General features: G+C 41.0%; 1 protein-coding gene across 1 annotated transcript in view; it reads right to left on the bottom strand.

Moving 5' to 3' along the window:
* N4BP1 (NEDD4 binding protein 1) overlaps positions 1–14,234 on the bottom strand; it is a 71,270-nt gene extending 57,036 nt beyond the window's left edge. Inside the window, exon 1 of the mRNA XM_036751248.1 lies at positions 13,773–14,234. Coding sequence (XP_036607143.1) covers positions 13,773–14,234 — 462 coding nt within the window. The remainder of the gene's footprint in view (positions 1–13,772) is intronic.
* Between the last annotated feature and the right edge of the window lie 2,464 nt (positions 14,235–16,698).

Raw genomic sequence — 16,698 nt, forward strand, 5'->3', positions numbered from 1 at the left:
CCCAGCTCCTGGTCTGGTTGATCCATGCCGCTCAGGCTGGGCTCTGCTCCACTCCACTCCGCTCCCAGCTCCCAGCTCCGTGTGGGACAGACCTTACCCAGAGACCATCCAAGCTGTCCTGGGCTGGAGCCCTGTTTCCCTCAGCTGTTCTGTGGGTTCCGCAGCTCTAAAATTGGTTCAGAGCCATTTTCTGTAGGTTTTTGGAGGGACTCGGCAGGGAGCTCAAGCTGGTCCCTGCTTTCCAGCCGCCATCTTGGCTCTGCCCCCCACATGCTATATTTTAGAATTCCAAAAGAGATCTTTCTTAAAACAATATACTTCTCCAATGTTAAGAGTTTCCTAAAAAAGCATGTCATTGAGCAATTACACCAATGTACTGATGGAGTGTCCATGAACAAGATACAGTCTTTGATTTAACTGAAGCTCAATAGATTTGGCTGAGAACTAGAAAGAGAAAATCACCTTAAAATTCCAGTATAGTAATAAGCCCTGTCAAGGACAATCTGAGGATCATTTGTTACAACATTCTGTTATCACCCCCTAAATGCTGGCCATGAAAAAAAACTTAAGTCATTCTTAGAGAACTCTTTCCTAAGAAGCTGGTTTTTACAACCACAGCTTTTTTAAGCACTAGTTCAAGGAAATTATAAAAGGCCACCGAGTCCTTTTCTGGTAAAGCAAATTTCACTTTATTGGTAATTTATACATCTGCAATTATATGACATATGAACAATACAACTCTCCCGTGAATTCATTTATATTATGGTGACTCTTCAGGTACAAAGCAAACAGAATACTAAAGCAACCTTGACATTTTCAAGACAGGGCAGCATCTAATTAGTGTTTTCTTCTAGAGTTTTATTTTATTTAGTTTCTTGTTCACTCCATAAATATCTGAGAAAAAAACAGAGTTAGGACCAGGTAGGTTCCTATCTGTACATTTGCCCCAAACAAAAATTGGACTGAAATGGTTCAGACTAAGTTTTACCACAGAGAGCTTCCTATGTGTCCTATTTCAACATCTTCAGGTTATTTGGATACAAATTTATCTTTACAGTTATGCCCTGTTTAGCAGCACACATTAGGTCTTCCCATGCTTGTGTGGCATGTTCATTAGGCTCACTTCTGATTCCTGCTTTTCAGAGAGTAACTCCTCAGTTCTCACTTCAAAGCCCACCCTTATCTCTCATACTGAGTCTATCTTAAAACAGAAGGAAACTAAAGGCTTGAAAATAAATACAATGCGGAATCAGGGAGTGTGCATTGTGAAGACAGCAGTAACATTTAAGTTGAGGGTCCAAAAAGCGATGTTTGATCAGTTCACTACTAGTAGTTCACAGACAGCATTTTAAGGCGTGCAAAGTCATTTCCTCACAATAGCACTGAGAGATATAGTACAAGTACTATACAACCAGTTTACCGATGAGGAAACTGAGCAGCTGAGAAGTTAAGCAACTTACCCATGATCACACAATCAGGAAGTGTCTGAGGCAGATTTGATGTAGGTTCTCCTGACTTCGGGTCTGACTGTTTTTAGTTTACTTTACCTGACTGATAATGAATCTCAGAACCTGTGCCTCTATATTTGTTCTATCTTTCTTCATCAAACTCTATCTCTCTCAGTTCAAAAGGCATTTATCAAGTGCCTACTATGTCCCATTTGCTGTGCTGGGTGAAGAAAGGCAGGTAGGTAACACAGTGGCTAGAGTACTAGGCTTAGAGTCAGGAAGACCTGGGTTCAAATCCAGCCTCAGATACTAGCTGTGTGACCCTACGCAAGGGCACTCAAACTGTCTTCCTTAGTTTCCTCAACTGTAAAATAAGGATAATAACACCTATTTCCCAGAGTTGTTGTTAGGATGAAATGAGGTAATAGTGGTAAAATGCTTACCACAATGTGCGGCACACACCTTGGTGCAATATAAATGCTAGTTATCATTATTATTTAAAAATGAAAAATAAAAAATTAAAACCATTCCTTTCCTCAAGAACTTGCATTCTACTGGGGGATATACCTATATACAAATAAGTAAATATAAAATACCTTTAGGAGGGAAAGAACACTATTAACTAGAATCAAGAAAGGTTTCCTGTGGGAAGTGTCACCTAGGCTAAGCCTTGAAGGAAACTAAGAATTCTAAGACCATTATCTGTGAGCTGATTCCTGACTTGAGAGGACAGACTATGCAAAGACAAAGATGCTAGATTCAAGGAATAGCACATAGGTCATTTTGTTTGGAATACAGGATAAGGGAAGTTATGTGAAATGTGGAAAGGAAAGCTAAAGGCACAATGACTTTTTTTTAGTCCTATCCAACTCTTCTTGACCCTGTTTGGGGTTTTCTTTGCAAAAATACCAGGGTGGTTTGCCTTTTCCTTCTCCAGTCTGAGGCTACATTTGAACTCAAGAAGATAAGTCTTCCTGGCTTCCAGCTCAGCATTCTAACTACTGAGCCACCTAGCTGCCCATGCCAAGCTAAGAAGTCAGTAATTTATCCTTGAGGCAATAGGGACCCATTGAGGTTTACTGAGTAAAGGAGAGACATGGACAGAGCTGTACTTTGGGAAGATTATTTTGGCATCTGTATAGCGGATGATGGGAGAGACTGGAAACAAGTAGACCAATTAGGAGGTTATCATAATATTTCTGGGAGGCTTGGTAGTACAAACCCTGTTTGCCTCAGTTTCCTCATCTGTAAAATGAGTTAGAGAAGGAAACGGCAAACCACTCCAGTATTTCTGCCAAGAAAACTCCAAATAGGGTCACAAAGAGTTGGACACAAATGAAATGACTGAACACCAACAACATAATACTTCAGGTGAGAGCTGATGAGATCTAACCTAAGGTGGGGGCTAGAGTAGAGACGGGGGCAGATGCAAGCAATATGATGACTATAACATGACAGTTCACCTCTGCGCTTAGTGTCTTTGCTCAGACTGTCTTCCATGCCTGTGATGAACTTTCACCTCACTCCCAATCCTGTAATGTGCTTTTTTTCTCACTTCCGCTTCTTAAAATACCTAGAGGTCACAACCCAGGGCTCAACCCAAGCATTACCTAATGAGGTCTTTCCTGGTCAGCTCCCTGATTACCACAACCCATAATTACCTTTTAGCTGTTTAGTATTTACTTGTATATGTACATATACATACCCCCCAAAAAGGTAAGCTGCTTGAGGACTAGACTATTTCCTTTTGTGTGATCTGATCTGAGTCCTCATTCAAGCAAGCCAATTATATTATTCTTTCCCAACTAATTCTCCTTTGTACTCCTTTTCTTTTGTCAAGTTCCTTATACCACCTCTCCCCTAACCTTTTCAGAAGACTTCACCTCAAATTTTACTGAAAAAACAGGTACCATTTGTTTTGAACTCCCTCTTCCTTACATCTCAGAAGCCCTCCACATCATTCCCCATTTTCCATTTACTCTGTCTCTAAAATAATAACAACAATAATATCTTGGTGCAAGTAACATGATGAAATAAAGGCTGCAACCAGCTGAACTCTTCCAACATTCCCCTCTAAACAACTTTAAAATAATACCTCAAATTGAAATCTGGAACGACAGAGTCAATAAAAGGTCAGGAAGAGACATCTTTTCCAGCCTAAGAACACTTCGGAGGTTGGGAGGAGAGGTTTATGACACCAGGGTGGAGAGGCCAGCCAGGGATGCATAGGGCATATGAGAGCAGTGCCAGATGTGACCTTAGAGGTGGTTGTGCTAGCAGCAGCAGCTTCAGAAGCTCTCAACCCAGAGATGGTAAGGGTGTGGGCCAACTGGTCAGAAAGAAATTCCAGGGAACACGTGCAGAACTTGGTGCTGTTTGACAACTCTACTGCCCATACATAGTTCTGGATCACAGTTCCAGGGAGGAGAGGAGTGCTGGTCAGTTACAAGGCAGAGAGGAATATTAGCATTTGCAACTAGAGGAGAACAGGTTCCCTGGTCACAGTTTTAGGGTTGAAAAGAGTGCTAGCATTTGCAGCTACAGGGGAACAGGGACACTTTCTGGGTAAAGATGGGGAGAGGTTACCAGATCTTTCCCGAGATCACACTACTCTGGAAGCACTGAAAATCTGCAGACCCCCAAACCAGCTCTGAAAATAGTACCAAAAAGTCTGAAGCTGGGGACAGTGTCTGCCCATGATGAGGTGAGGAAAGGCCAACCTTAATATAAAGTTCAAAATCCAGAAATAGGCTGGAAAATGAGCAAACAGCAACAAAAAAAGAACTTGACTATAAAAATCTACTATGCTGTCAAGGAACACCAAGACACAAACACAGAAGGAGACAACAATGTGAAAACAACTCTAAACAAAGCCTCAAAGAAAAATGTTAATTGAACAAAAGCCCAACAAGAATTCCTAGAAGAGTTAAAGAAAGAGATAAAAATGGTGGAGGAAAAACTGGGAAAAGAAATGAGGGAAGCAAGAAAATTATGAAAATAGAATTAACAGCTTGGTAAAAGAGACCTCAAAAATACTGAAGAAAATAACACCTTAAAAAACAGAATTCGCCTAATGATAAAAGAGGCACAAAAATTCACTGAAGAAAAGAACTCTTAAAAAGTAGAATTGGACAAATGGAAAAAAGAAACATAAAAGGTCACTGAAGAAATGTAATTCCTTAAAAATTAGCACTGGGAAAGTGGAAGCTAACAACTTATTACTGAGTTATTAACTAAAATTACTAGTTATTGTTTTCAACAAGAAAAAATCAAAGTCAAAAGAATGAAAAATAAGAAAATGTGAACTATCTCATCAGAAAAACAAATAACATGGAAAACAGATCAAGGGGAGACAATTTAAGAATTATTGGTCTACATGGAATTCGTGATAAAAAGAAGCCTAGATATCATATTTCAAGAAATTACAAAGGAAAACTGCACTGATATCTTAGATCCAGAGAGTAAAACAGAAATTGAAAGAATTCACCAACGACCACCTGAAAGAGATCACAAAATCAAAACTCCCAGAAATATTATAGCCAAATTCCAGAGCTTCTAGGTCAGGTCAAGGAGAAAATATTGCAAGCAACCAGAAAGAAACAAGTCAAATATCATGGAGCCACAGTCTGAATCACACAAGATTTAGCAGCTTCCAAGTTAAAGAAGTGGAGAGCTTGGAATATGATATTCCAAAAGGCAAAGGAGCTAGGATAACAACCAAGAATAACCTACCCAGCAAAACTGAGTGTAATCCTTCAGGGAAAAAAAAAATCCATTTAGCGAAATAGAGAACTTTCAAGCATTCCTGATGAAAAAGACCAGAGCTGAATAAAAAAATCTGATTTTCAAACACAAAGACTCAAAAGAAGCATAAAAAGTTACATGTGAAAGAGAACCCATTAGGGCCTTAATAAGGTTAAACTGTTTACATTCCTATAAAGGAAGATGATATATGTATTGTTTAAAAACTTTGTCACTAGGGTAGTTAGAAAGAGTCTATGTAGACAGAGCATAAGAGTGAGTCCCTTATGCTGGGATGATCTCAAAAGGGAAAAAAAAGGGAAATACTGGGAGGAGGAAAGGAGATGGAGAATGGGGAAATTAACCCACAAAAAAGAGATACACAAAGAAGAGCTTTTATAGTAGAAAAGAAGATGGTGGAAAAAGTAGTAGTATAGTAGAAAAGAGTGGTGGGCAATGCTTGAACCTTCCTCTAATTGGAATTGGTTCAAAGAGGGAAGAATATATGCGTATGTGTGCGTGTATACACACACATATGTGTATGTATATATGCACGCACACACATACCTACACACACTCAATCGGGTATAGAAATCTGTCTTATCGGATATGGTAGTAGGAGGGAAAGGGGGCATGAGAAAAGGGGGGTGAATTAAGGAAGGCATTGTTCAGAAGCAAAACAAACTCTTGAGGAGGGACAGGGTAAAGAGAGAGAGAGAGGAAGAATAAACAAAAGAAAACAGGACGGAGGGAAATACCCAGTCATCATAACTGTGAATGTAAATGGGATGAACTCATCCATAAAATGGAACTGACAGCAGAAAGGATCAGAAATTTGAATCTAAAAATATGTTGTTTACAAGAGATACATCTGAATCAGAAAGACAGACAGACAGACAGACACACACACACACACACACACACACACAGAATAAAGGGCTGGAGCAGAATCTATTCTATTTCAGCTGAAGTAAAAAAGGAAGGGGTAGCAATCATGATCTCAAATAAAGCAAAAACAGAAATAGACCTAATTAAAATAATTATCAGAGAGAATAATCAAGGCAACTACATTTTGCTAAAAGGTACCATAGATAATGAAGCCTTTATCAGAGAAACTAGCTATAAAATTATAGCTAGTTTCTCTGATAAAGGCTTCATTTCTCAAATATGGGGGTAACTGAGTCAAATATATAAAAACAAGAGCCATTCCTCAAATGATAAGTGATTAAGGGATATAAATAGGTAGTTTTCACAAGAAAATATCAAAGCCATCTACAGTCATATGAAAAAAAATGCTCTAAATCACTATTGATTAGGGAAAGGCAATTTTGAGGTACCACCTCACACCTATTAGAAATGACAAACACTGGAGCGAATATGGGAATATAAGTACATGAAAGAACTGCTGGTGGAGTAGTGAACTGGTCCAACCATTCTGGAGAACAATTTGGAATTACGCCCAAAGGGCTATAAAACTGTGCATACCCTTTAGCCCAGCAATACCATTATTGGTCAGTATTCCAAAGGGATCAAAGAAAAGGATCCATATGCACAAAAATATTTATAGAAGCTCTCTTTGTGGTGGTAAAGAACTGGAAATGGAATGGATGCCCATCAACTGGGGAACAGATGAAAAAGTTGTGGTATACAACTGTGATGGAACATTTTGTGCTATAAGAAATGATGAGGGGGATGGTTTCTGAAAAACATAGGAAGATCTAAAACGAACTGATAAAAAGTGAGGTAAATAGAAACAAGATATTATACACAGTTAACAGTAATATTGTACTGATGATTAACTGTGAAAGAATTAGTTACCTACTCTGATTAATATAATGATCCAAGACAATTCAGAAGGACTCATGATGAAAATTGTTATCCACTTCCAGAGAGAGAGAACTCATGAATTCTGAGTTTAAAGTGAAGTATAATTTTCTCACTTTATTTTTCTTGCCTTTTTTTTTTTTTTGCAACATGGCTAATACGGAAAGGTTTTGCATGATTTCACATGAATAATGGGTATTATTTTGCTTGCCTTCTCAGTGGGTTGGGGAGAAGCTAGTGAGAGGGACAGAATTTGGATCTGAAATTTTTTTTAAACATTAAAAATACATTTTTAAAAATATTAAGAGAAAAACTGCATTAACACTTTCAAAACATCCTCCATGCTAATTAATCCCCTTGAACTGTATAGTCTCAAATAAAATACCGACAAAAAATAACAGTAACAGCTAACATTTTATATAGTCCTTTAAGGTTTGCAATATGCTTCGCAAATGTTATGTCTCTTGATTCTCACAACAATTCTGGGAGGTAGGTTATATTTATTATCCTCATGACAGAGATGAGCCAACTGAGACACAGAGTGACCTGGACAGGGTCATATGCTACTAAGTGTCTGAGCCAGAATCTGAACTCCAGTCTTCCTGATTCCAAGCTCCATTGTACCACCTAAGTGCCTCTAAAAAAGACATTTCTTCATTAACTGCAGATCTTCCTTCCTCTGTCAGACTGCTGCCAAAAATATTCCTCCTCACTTCCCAATCTTTATCTCTTCTATTCTAATAGTTCCTTCCCTGTACTTCACATACATGCCCAAGTCTTCCTTATCCTTAAAAAGTCCTCATTTGACAGTGTGATCTCAATATCATGCTGTTTGTCTCTATTCCTTCATAGTCAAGCTCCTAGAAGGAGCCCTAGGCTCCCTCCTTTCTCTCTTTAGTCTCCTTCTTAAACAGGTAAGATAGCTGCTAAAAGCTATGACAAAAGATCCCTTCACTCCCATGCTCAATAAACTCTGGTAGCTCCCTATTACCTCTAGGAAAAAAATACAAACTCCTCTTTACCACATGCAGTCCTCAAAACCTGACTCCAATGCACCTTTCCAGTCTCACATACTTTATACCTTCACGATGTTTCTTCTGTTTCTTACACATGATACTCAACCATCAGTCTCTGTGCCACTGTACTGCCTATCAAGTCTTACCTCTGATGTGTTGGACTTGTGACTGAGCAAGTAGCTTGATTTTTCAGAGCTCTAGAACAGAGGTAGCAAACTCCCTGTCCTCAAAACTCTCGACTAAAGCAGAGCCAGATTAAAATTGCATTGGGAAATCTTTAACAAAATCAATATGCTCCCTGTAGGGAGCTTTTTCTATGTGAGTTTGTCACCACTGATCTCAACAACTCACTAGTAATGCAAGCTGTAGCAAAGGTGCTGACCTCCGTTGGTAGAAGGAATCTCCTCATCAAGGAGTTCTCCCTATCAATAGGTCCAGTCCCTTATTCCTATACACATGTTCTCTCCCCCTACAGAGCTCCTTGACTTTTTCATTAGCGCCCATGCATCTTCAGTATGTAGCATAGTGCTTAAACCCAGCAGGCACTTGATACATAGTTGTTGATTAGATAGGGGGGAGAGAGAAGTCCACGATGATGCAAAGGCTGGAGCTTGGGTTACTGATAGGATATGGATGCTTTCAACAGAAATAAAGAATTGCAGAGGTGGGGATAAGGGAGGGAGAAGTGCAGGATGATGTAAAGACTGGAGCTTGGGCTACTGACAGGATAAGGATGCTTTCAACAGAAATAAGGAAGTATAGAGGAAGCAGGTTTACAGAATCCCATAGCTGCTAGGGCTCAGAGGCCTTCTAATCAGAGCCCCTCATTCTAGAGATGAAGAAACTGAGGTTGAGGAAGGATAAATGACTTGTTCAAGGTCATATAAGAAAATAAGGATCTCTGGATTTAGAGTCACTGAGTTTGGGATAGTGATGGAATATGTAGGTGAAGATAACCAGAAGAGAGTGATGTGGAACTCAGAAGAGAGATTAGGGCAAGATAAATAGATTTGGCAGTCATATGCTTAGAGAGAATCGAACTCAAGGGAGCCAAAAAGCACACTGAAAGAAGGTGTGGAGAAGGAAAAGAGTTCTCAGGGCAGAGGGCTTTTTTCTTTTTACTCTCCCCTCACTGACTCTCTAAAGCACTCTGCAGCATCTGTTCCAAATATCTTTTCTCCTTAAGCTATACCATGCCTTCCCCACAATCACTCTCAGCAGAGGAACTTGTTTTGTACTTTATTATCCCCACCCCCCTCACTAAGGTTCTATAATGTATACTCACTCTTTTCTCTAATTCTACACCTCAAATTGCTTTAACACCATTTCCTATTTTCCTCTTCTTTGCTTCAATATTGCTCTTCTCCAAGACTAACCTTTCCAGTCTTACCATCTCTCCTTATTGGCATAGTCTTTTGAGTTTTTTTTCTGTTTATCCTCTGGATCCTTTTCTGCTTCTTATGAACAGGTCTTGCTCTCTCTTATTTAAAACAAAACAAAACTTTTTTTTGACCCTACCATCTCATCAAGTTATTCGCCTCTATTTCTCCCTTCACAGACCAGAAAAAACTGTCTATGTTGTCTTTATTTCCTCAGTTCCCACTCACATTTTAACATTTAGTTATCTAATTTCTGACTCTGCCACTCAATTTACTCTCTTTGAAGTTACTACGGATCTCTCAACTGCTAAAACTTTTCTCTCAGGTCTCATCCTGCTTGACCTCTCTTTGTAAAATCTGACACTGCTGGCCACCCCTTTCCTAGGTTTTCTTGATCTAGTCCCTTCTGTTCTCCTTCCCTTCTGATTTCCTTTGCAGGATCATCCTCCATGTCCCACCTCCAAGTGCAGGTGTATTCCAGGACTTATCATGGATCCTATTCTCTCTTGTGCCAAATAAAATTAAAATTAAGGAATGTTAATTTTTTATGGGGTCCATCTGCATCTTGTAATCTTTGCTAGGGTAGCAAAACTATCAACTTGCTATCTCCTTGGAAGAGATAAAAACTCTCCTAACTGTACATGGTCAGGAAAAGACAGATGACATATCTTTTGGAGATGGTACCACATTAACTTGTGGGCTTAAAGATAACAAGATGTCCTGGAAGTATCCCAGGGGTTATCAGTGTAAGAAGCAACTACTTTTCTTTTAATTATAACTTTAAACAAACTCAGAGGGAAAGCTAAATTTTTGAGCTGAACTCAAGGATGTAGAAAGGTAACTTCAACAGCAGATGCAGATTCAATTACAATATTAAATTAACACAATATAGTATCAAAGTAGTATTAATTTAATTTCCCTCACTCTTTTGGCGAGCTCATCAGTTATCATTGGCTCAATTACTGTCTCTGTGCACATGACTCCCAAACTGATATACACATCCCTCAACTTTCTCTTGAGCATCGGTCTCACACCTTCAACGGTCTGCTAGACATCACCTGGATGTCCCACAGGAATTTTAAGCTCAACAAGTCTAAAACAAGAGTTTTGCAAATTTCCTTCTACACTGAGGTTTAACATTGAGGTTTGTTAATTTGTTTTTAAAGAAAAATATTTTGACAGCTGCATTACAATATAATTGGTTTCTTTTGTAATCTTGTTATTTTATCCATTTTTATTCATTCCTCAGACTGCCAAAGCGGTACATGACACCAGAAAAGGTTAAGAACTTCTGTTCTAGACCTACTTCTCGTCATACCTTCATTTTTTCTGTTGAAGGCACCACCATCTTTCCATTCACCCAGGATGGAAATCTTAGTCATTCTCTATTCTTCACTGTCTCCATCATCCAAACAGTTAGCAAATAATATCAAATCTACCTTCACAACATCTGTTAGACCTGTTCCTTTCTCTCTATTCCTATGTTCACCTTCCTAGTTTAGACTCTTATCACCTTTCTGTCTGGTCCATTACAAGAGCATCCTAATTGATCTCCCTGTCCCCAGACTCTCCCCTCACCAATCCATTCTCTACCCAGTTGCCAAATTGGTATTCCTAAATCACAGTTCTAACCATGTCACTCCCTCGGTCAAGAATCTTCTTCAGTAGTTTTCCTGTTGCCTATACAATAAAATATCTTTTGACTTTTAAAGTCCTTTACAATCTGGCTCCAATATCTTTCCAAACTGATTTCACATTACTCCCCCTCATATACTTCATGTTCCTGCCAAACTGGCCTCCTTGCTTTTTCCTGAAATTGCCATTCCATCCCCCACCTCCATGCCTTTGCACAGGCTGTTCCCTGTGCCTTGAATGCTCTTTCTTCTCATCACTACCTCTTGGAATCCCTTGCTCCATTCAAGGCTCATCCCAAATGCTCCTTCTGGATGCTCCTTCAGGAATCCATCCCTGATTCATCCCCCTCTATCACTGTGCATATACTTTGCACCGACTTATTTGTATACAAGTTGTTACCCATATTCCAAGCAAAATATTAAGCTCCTTCTCTGTATCCCTGACACCTAAAGCAGTGTCAGAAATACAACAGGCACTTAATAAATGCTTCTTGAATTGAATTGTATCATAGGAACACTCAAAACTGGCCTCAGTCTCCCAACTGGACACAATATGGAATTGAAGTATATTTTTAAATGTTTATAGAATAAAGTTAAATGTTCCCTTTACTCAATTTGAAAGTCAAATAAATAAAATCTTTTAAATCTGTCACAACCCACAACCCCCTTAAACTAATCAACTTGTTTTTCACTCTTGTGTGGTCCTGGAATATTAAAAAAAAAAAAAAAGTTCCTCTCATCCATGGGTTAGGTTAAAAGCAATAATTTAACATTAAGACATGGTGAGTTTTTTTTATGAAAAACTTCTAAGGTCAAAGCTCCACAAACTGGAAGCATTTGCGGTAACTTAGGCATGAAGTAGTGAGGACTTAAGGTAGTAGCCATGGGAAGGAGGACAAAGGGGCCAATCCAAGAAATATTTCATGGCATATCTGAGTTAGAAGGGAACTTAAGGTCATCTATTCTAATTAGTACCTGAACAGGAATCCTTTCTCTATAACAACCACTATAAGTGGTCATCTAGCTTCCACTTAAAGGAAGATCTGGAGGCCTGTCTCTAGTCATCCTGATTTATATCTTGCCACTGGACCCAGAGGGCTCCAGAGGAGAAAGTGAGGCTGGTGATTTCGTACAGCCCTCCCTCACTTAAAACCAATTCACTTGCAAGTCATGGCATTACCTTCCTGATGTCACTGGTCTTCTTTAGGAACTAAGGACAAACAACAACAAAGGAAGCTCTCCAATAGTGGGGAACTAGCTGACTCCTACAATAGTCATTTCGTTAATGGACAACTTTGCTATGAAATTGTTCCTATGTCAATTTAAATTTTCCTCTCTGTAAAGAGTTCTGCTCTCTGAAGTCAAGTGAAGTTAAGTCTAACAACTATTCCATATGATATGTTTCAAGCACTGAAAACAGCTATCACATCTCCCTAGGTCTTCACTTTAGAGACTTCCAGTTCCTTAAACCGATCCTGCCTTTTACCCTTTGACTAGTTGTACTCTTATTTGTCAATGTTGTTCCTAAAATGTGGCACCCAGACCTGAACCTAATACTTAAGATGTAATCCTAACAAGACAAAGAAAAAAAAGCGGGGGGTTGATATAGGGGATGAAGAAGAGAAAGCCAAACATAACTCTAAGATGAAGACAGGAAAAACAGTAGTATCATTCATAGAAATTGTGTGGCTGGGAGAAGGAACTGGTTTGGAGTGAATTGCCAGGGTGGAGTTTTGGGCGAACTAAGTTTTAGGAAGTTGGATACTGGACTGATATGAGGGTGACAGTTTTGAGTGAAGGTCCTAGGCAAGTTGAATACCAAACAGATCAGTCTCTTTATATAGAAATTCTGATTGAAAGCTGCTTGGGAGCAGTAAGTGGAATAAGGGAAAGTCCCAGCTGGAGGACAGCCCTTTCTAGGCTAGGACAAGGGTGAGGAAAGGAGGCATGGAGACAAGGGAAGCCAAAACAAAAACAGGAGGTGACGGGTCCAGTTTTGATGGAATGCTCAGCCTCTCAATTAGAACTGTATGAGATAAGGCTAGGACTGGGACAAGTGGGAGGAAGGAACTTTGGAATACTAGAGCCAAGAGTTTAAATGTGACTTGGTGGCCATGGGAAGTCCCTGAAAGTGTTGGAGTCAGTGGAGTAGGGATAAAGAGTTTTAGGAAGATTACACTAAGGTGGTTCTAATCAAGTACAAAAGTCAGGAAATAATTGGAAGGTGGAATTCACAGAGCTTTGATTGAAAGTAGGGTGAGCGGGGGCGGGACTGTGAGGAGAGGAGGGCAAATGACAGAGACAGAGACTGAGACTGAGACACACACACACACACCTCACCTCACCCCCCCCCCCCCCGGGGTAACTTAGGTGAAAATAAATGCATAAAGAGTTTGAAAACAATCTTAGGTCCCAGGGGTAAAGGATCATTACTGACTTCCGCTGTGGGTGGAGGAGAAAAATTGGGAAATATTTCCAGGCGGAGGTGCCAACAGATGGGTCGGATTTCAACAGGTGGGAACAACCATTTAGCAAGTGCCTACTTTGTACAGATCTCCAGGGGATGAAGGTCCGAAGGTCCCGGGGTCCCCGGTCCTCCGCCGAGCGGACCTGAGGAGCAGGCAGGAGCGGTGGGCACACACTCACACACACTCACTCGCACACGCACGCACACGCACACAGGGATACAGGGTAGCGATGGGATGGGATAGGATGAGGGGTTTGACTTACCTTGGCGCTGCGGACAGCCTCCTTGGCCCCACTGAGCTGCAGCCAGATGCGGCCGGGCGCGGGTAGCGGCGTGGGGGCGTCTGGCGGGCCCAGCACTGTGAGGGACACCCCGAAGAGGCCCTCGATGCGGCCCCGGCTCTCCTGCAACAGCGCCGTCTTCTCCCCGGGGGCCGTGAACTCGTCCAGCACGGCCTGGCCCGAGCGCCCCGCCATGGCCGCTGCTCCTCCTCCAGGGCCCGGGCCGGCCCGGCCTCCGGGGCCCGATCCAGAGATCCGACCGGCGGTAGCGGCCCCCGGAGCCCTCCCCGGCCGCTCCGGGCCCCCGCGGACCGCAAGCTCCGCTAAACCATCCCGCTCTGTGGGCCGCAGGACGGCAACTGTGGGAAGGCAGGGCCGCGCCCCCCCCCTTCGCCGCCGCTGCCACCGGCCGGGGCGGCGCCACCGCGCGTGCGCAGCGGTCATCACGGCGCGACGCACGCCCGACGCGGCGGGGGTGGGTCCCAGTCACGTGAGACAAGCTTGTCAAAGGAGGGGCAAAGGGAAAGCCCTGCTCGGGGAGGGGAGGATGAAGGAGGGAGGAAGGAGGAAGGAGGAAGGAGTAAGGAGGCGGAAAGGAGGAGGAAGGCGGAAAGAGGGAGGAAGGAGAAAGGAGGCAGGGGGCAGGGGGCGTGTCCTGCAAGATCCCATCCTGGGCAGCCATGTTGAGTGAGGGCAAAAAGCTGACTGTCCAGGCATCCCTCAATTCAATGGTTATACCTTACTTTAAGGCAGGGCTTCTTTACTTTTTGTGCGTCATAGATCCCTTTGACAATCTTACAGCCCTGTGTACCCCTTCTCAAAATATTTTTAAAGGTATAAAATATATAGGGTTACAAAGGATGCTTATTCTATTGAAATACAATTATCCAATTATTTTTTTAAAAAATACAGGAAGATAAGGCTAAGAACCCTTGCTTAAAGGTTTGCAAAACAGTGTATGGGGCAAATTCAAATCAACAACCATTATTTTTTAAAAATATTTTTCCAATTACATGTAAATTTTTAAACATTTATTTATAAAAATTTTGAGTTCCAAATTCCCTCCCTTCTCCCCCTTGCCCACCCCTGAGAAGGGAAGCAATTTGCAGTCATGCAAAACATATTTCTGCATTAGTTTTGTTGTGAAAGAAAATACTGAACAAAAAAAAAGTCACAAAAATTTTTTTTAAAAGATTATGCTTTGATCTGCCTTCAAACTCTTTCTCTAGAGGTGGATAGCAATTTTTCATCATGAGTTCTTTGGAATCAGCTAGGATCACTGTTACTGTGTACAATGTTCTCCTGGTTCTGCTCGGTTCACTTTGCATCAGTTCAAGTAAGTCTATATTTTTCTGAAAGTGTCTTGCTCATCATTTCTTATAGCACGATTGTATTCCATCATAATCATATACCACAACTTGTTCCCCAATTAATGGGAACCCCCTCAATTTCAATTTTTTTTTGCTACCAAAAAAAAGAGCTGCTATAAGTATTTTTGTATATATGAGTCTTTTTTCCTTTTTCTTTGATTTCTTTGAGATACAGACCTAGTAGTGCTGGGTCAAAGGGTATGCACAGTTTTATATCCTTTGGGGCACAGTACCAAATTGCTCTCCAGAATGGTTGGATCAGTTTACAACTCTACCAGCAGTAGTATTAGTATCCCGGTTTTCCCACATCCCCTCCAACATTTGTCATTTTCCTTTTCTGTCATATTAGCCAATCTGATAGGTGTGAGTGGTACCTCAGTCATTTTAATGTGAATTTCTCTAATCAACAGTGATTTAGAGCATTTTTTTTAAATGACTATTAATAGCTTTGATTTCTTCATCTGAAAACTGCCTGCTCATATCCTTTGACCATTTATCAACTGGGGAATGACTCATATTCTTATAAATTTCACTCAGTTTTCTATGTATTTGAGAAATGAGGCCTTTATCAGAGAAACTCGTGTGTCAGTAATTAAGGTGAGACTTTTTTACTGTTTTCTTAGTGAAATGGAATAATGGGTATGATGGACTAAATGTAGAACAGAAGAAACATGCTTGGTTTACTGACGGGACAGCAAAATATTTAGGACAGAAGAGACATTGGAAAGCAGTAGCCTATAAGCCCTGTACTAGGCGAACTCTGGAAAGTTCTGGGATAGGGGGAAGTAGCCAATATGCTGAACTGACGGCAGTACATCAGGCCATCAGAATGCAGAAGGGAGAACAGTGTCATATATTTACTGATTCATGGGTGGTAGCTAATGAATTAGCTACTTGGATGCCTATATGGAGGAATCAGAATTGGGAGATTCATGGCAAACAAGTTTGGGGTAAAGAGTTATGGGAAAATATATGGGACATGTCTTTGGTTACGGATTTGTCAGTTTTTCATGTTGATGCTCACACGACCCTGACCACACCAGAGCGTGAGTACAATGCACACGTGGATCGACTAGCAAAGATTGCCACTGAATGTATTGTCCCTACTCCAACTCCAACTGATGACTCAGCCTTAGCGAGATGGGTCCACCAGACTGCCGGCCATTTAGGGGTCCAGGCCATCCACTGATGGGCACAGGATCGAGGTATCAGTATCTCTCATGCGTTGTTAAAACAAATAACAGAGGGGTGTTGTATATGTCAATTAGAAAAAGAACGAACTCTTCCTAGGAGAGTAACTGGAGAAATAGCGAGGGGAAAAGTTCCAGCCCAAATTTGGCAGATAGATTATACTGGCCCACTACCCCAGGATAAAGGATGTAAATATGTATATATGTGTGTTGACACCTATTCAGGTGTACTAGTGGCTTGTCCTTATAAGGACGCAACTCAGAAAAACACCTGTAAAACCCTAGATATTGTAAGTTTATACTATGGAACCCCAATGCAGATTCAAAGTGACAATGGGTCACATTTCA

Source organism: Trichosurus vulpecula, chromosome 3 (genome assembly GCF_011100635.1).
Source record: "Trichosurus vulpecula isolate mTriVul1 chromosome 3, mTriVul1.pri, whole genome shotgun sequence".
In the NCBI taxonomy this organism is placed as follows: domain Eukaryota; kingdom Metazoa; phylum Chordata; class Mammalia; order Diprotodontia; family Phalangeridae; genus Trichosurus; species Trichosurus vulpecula.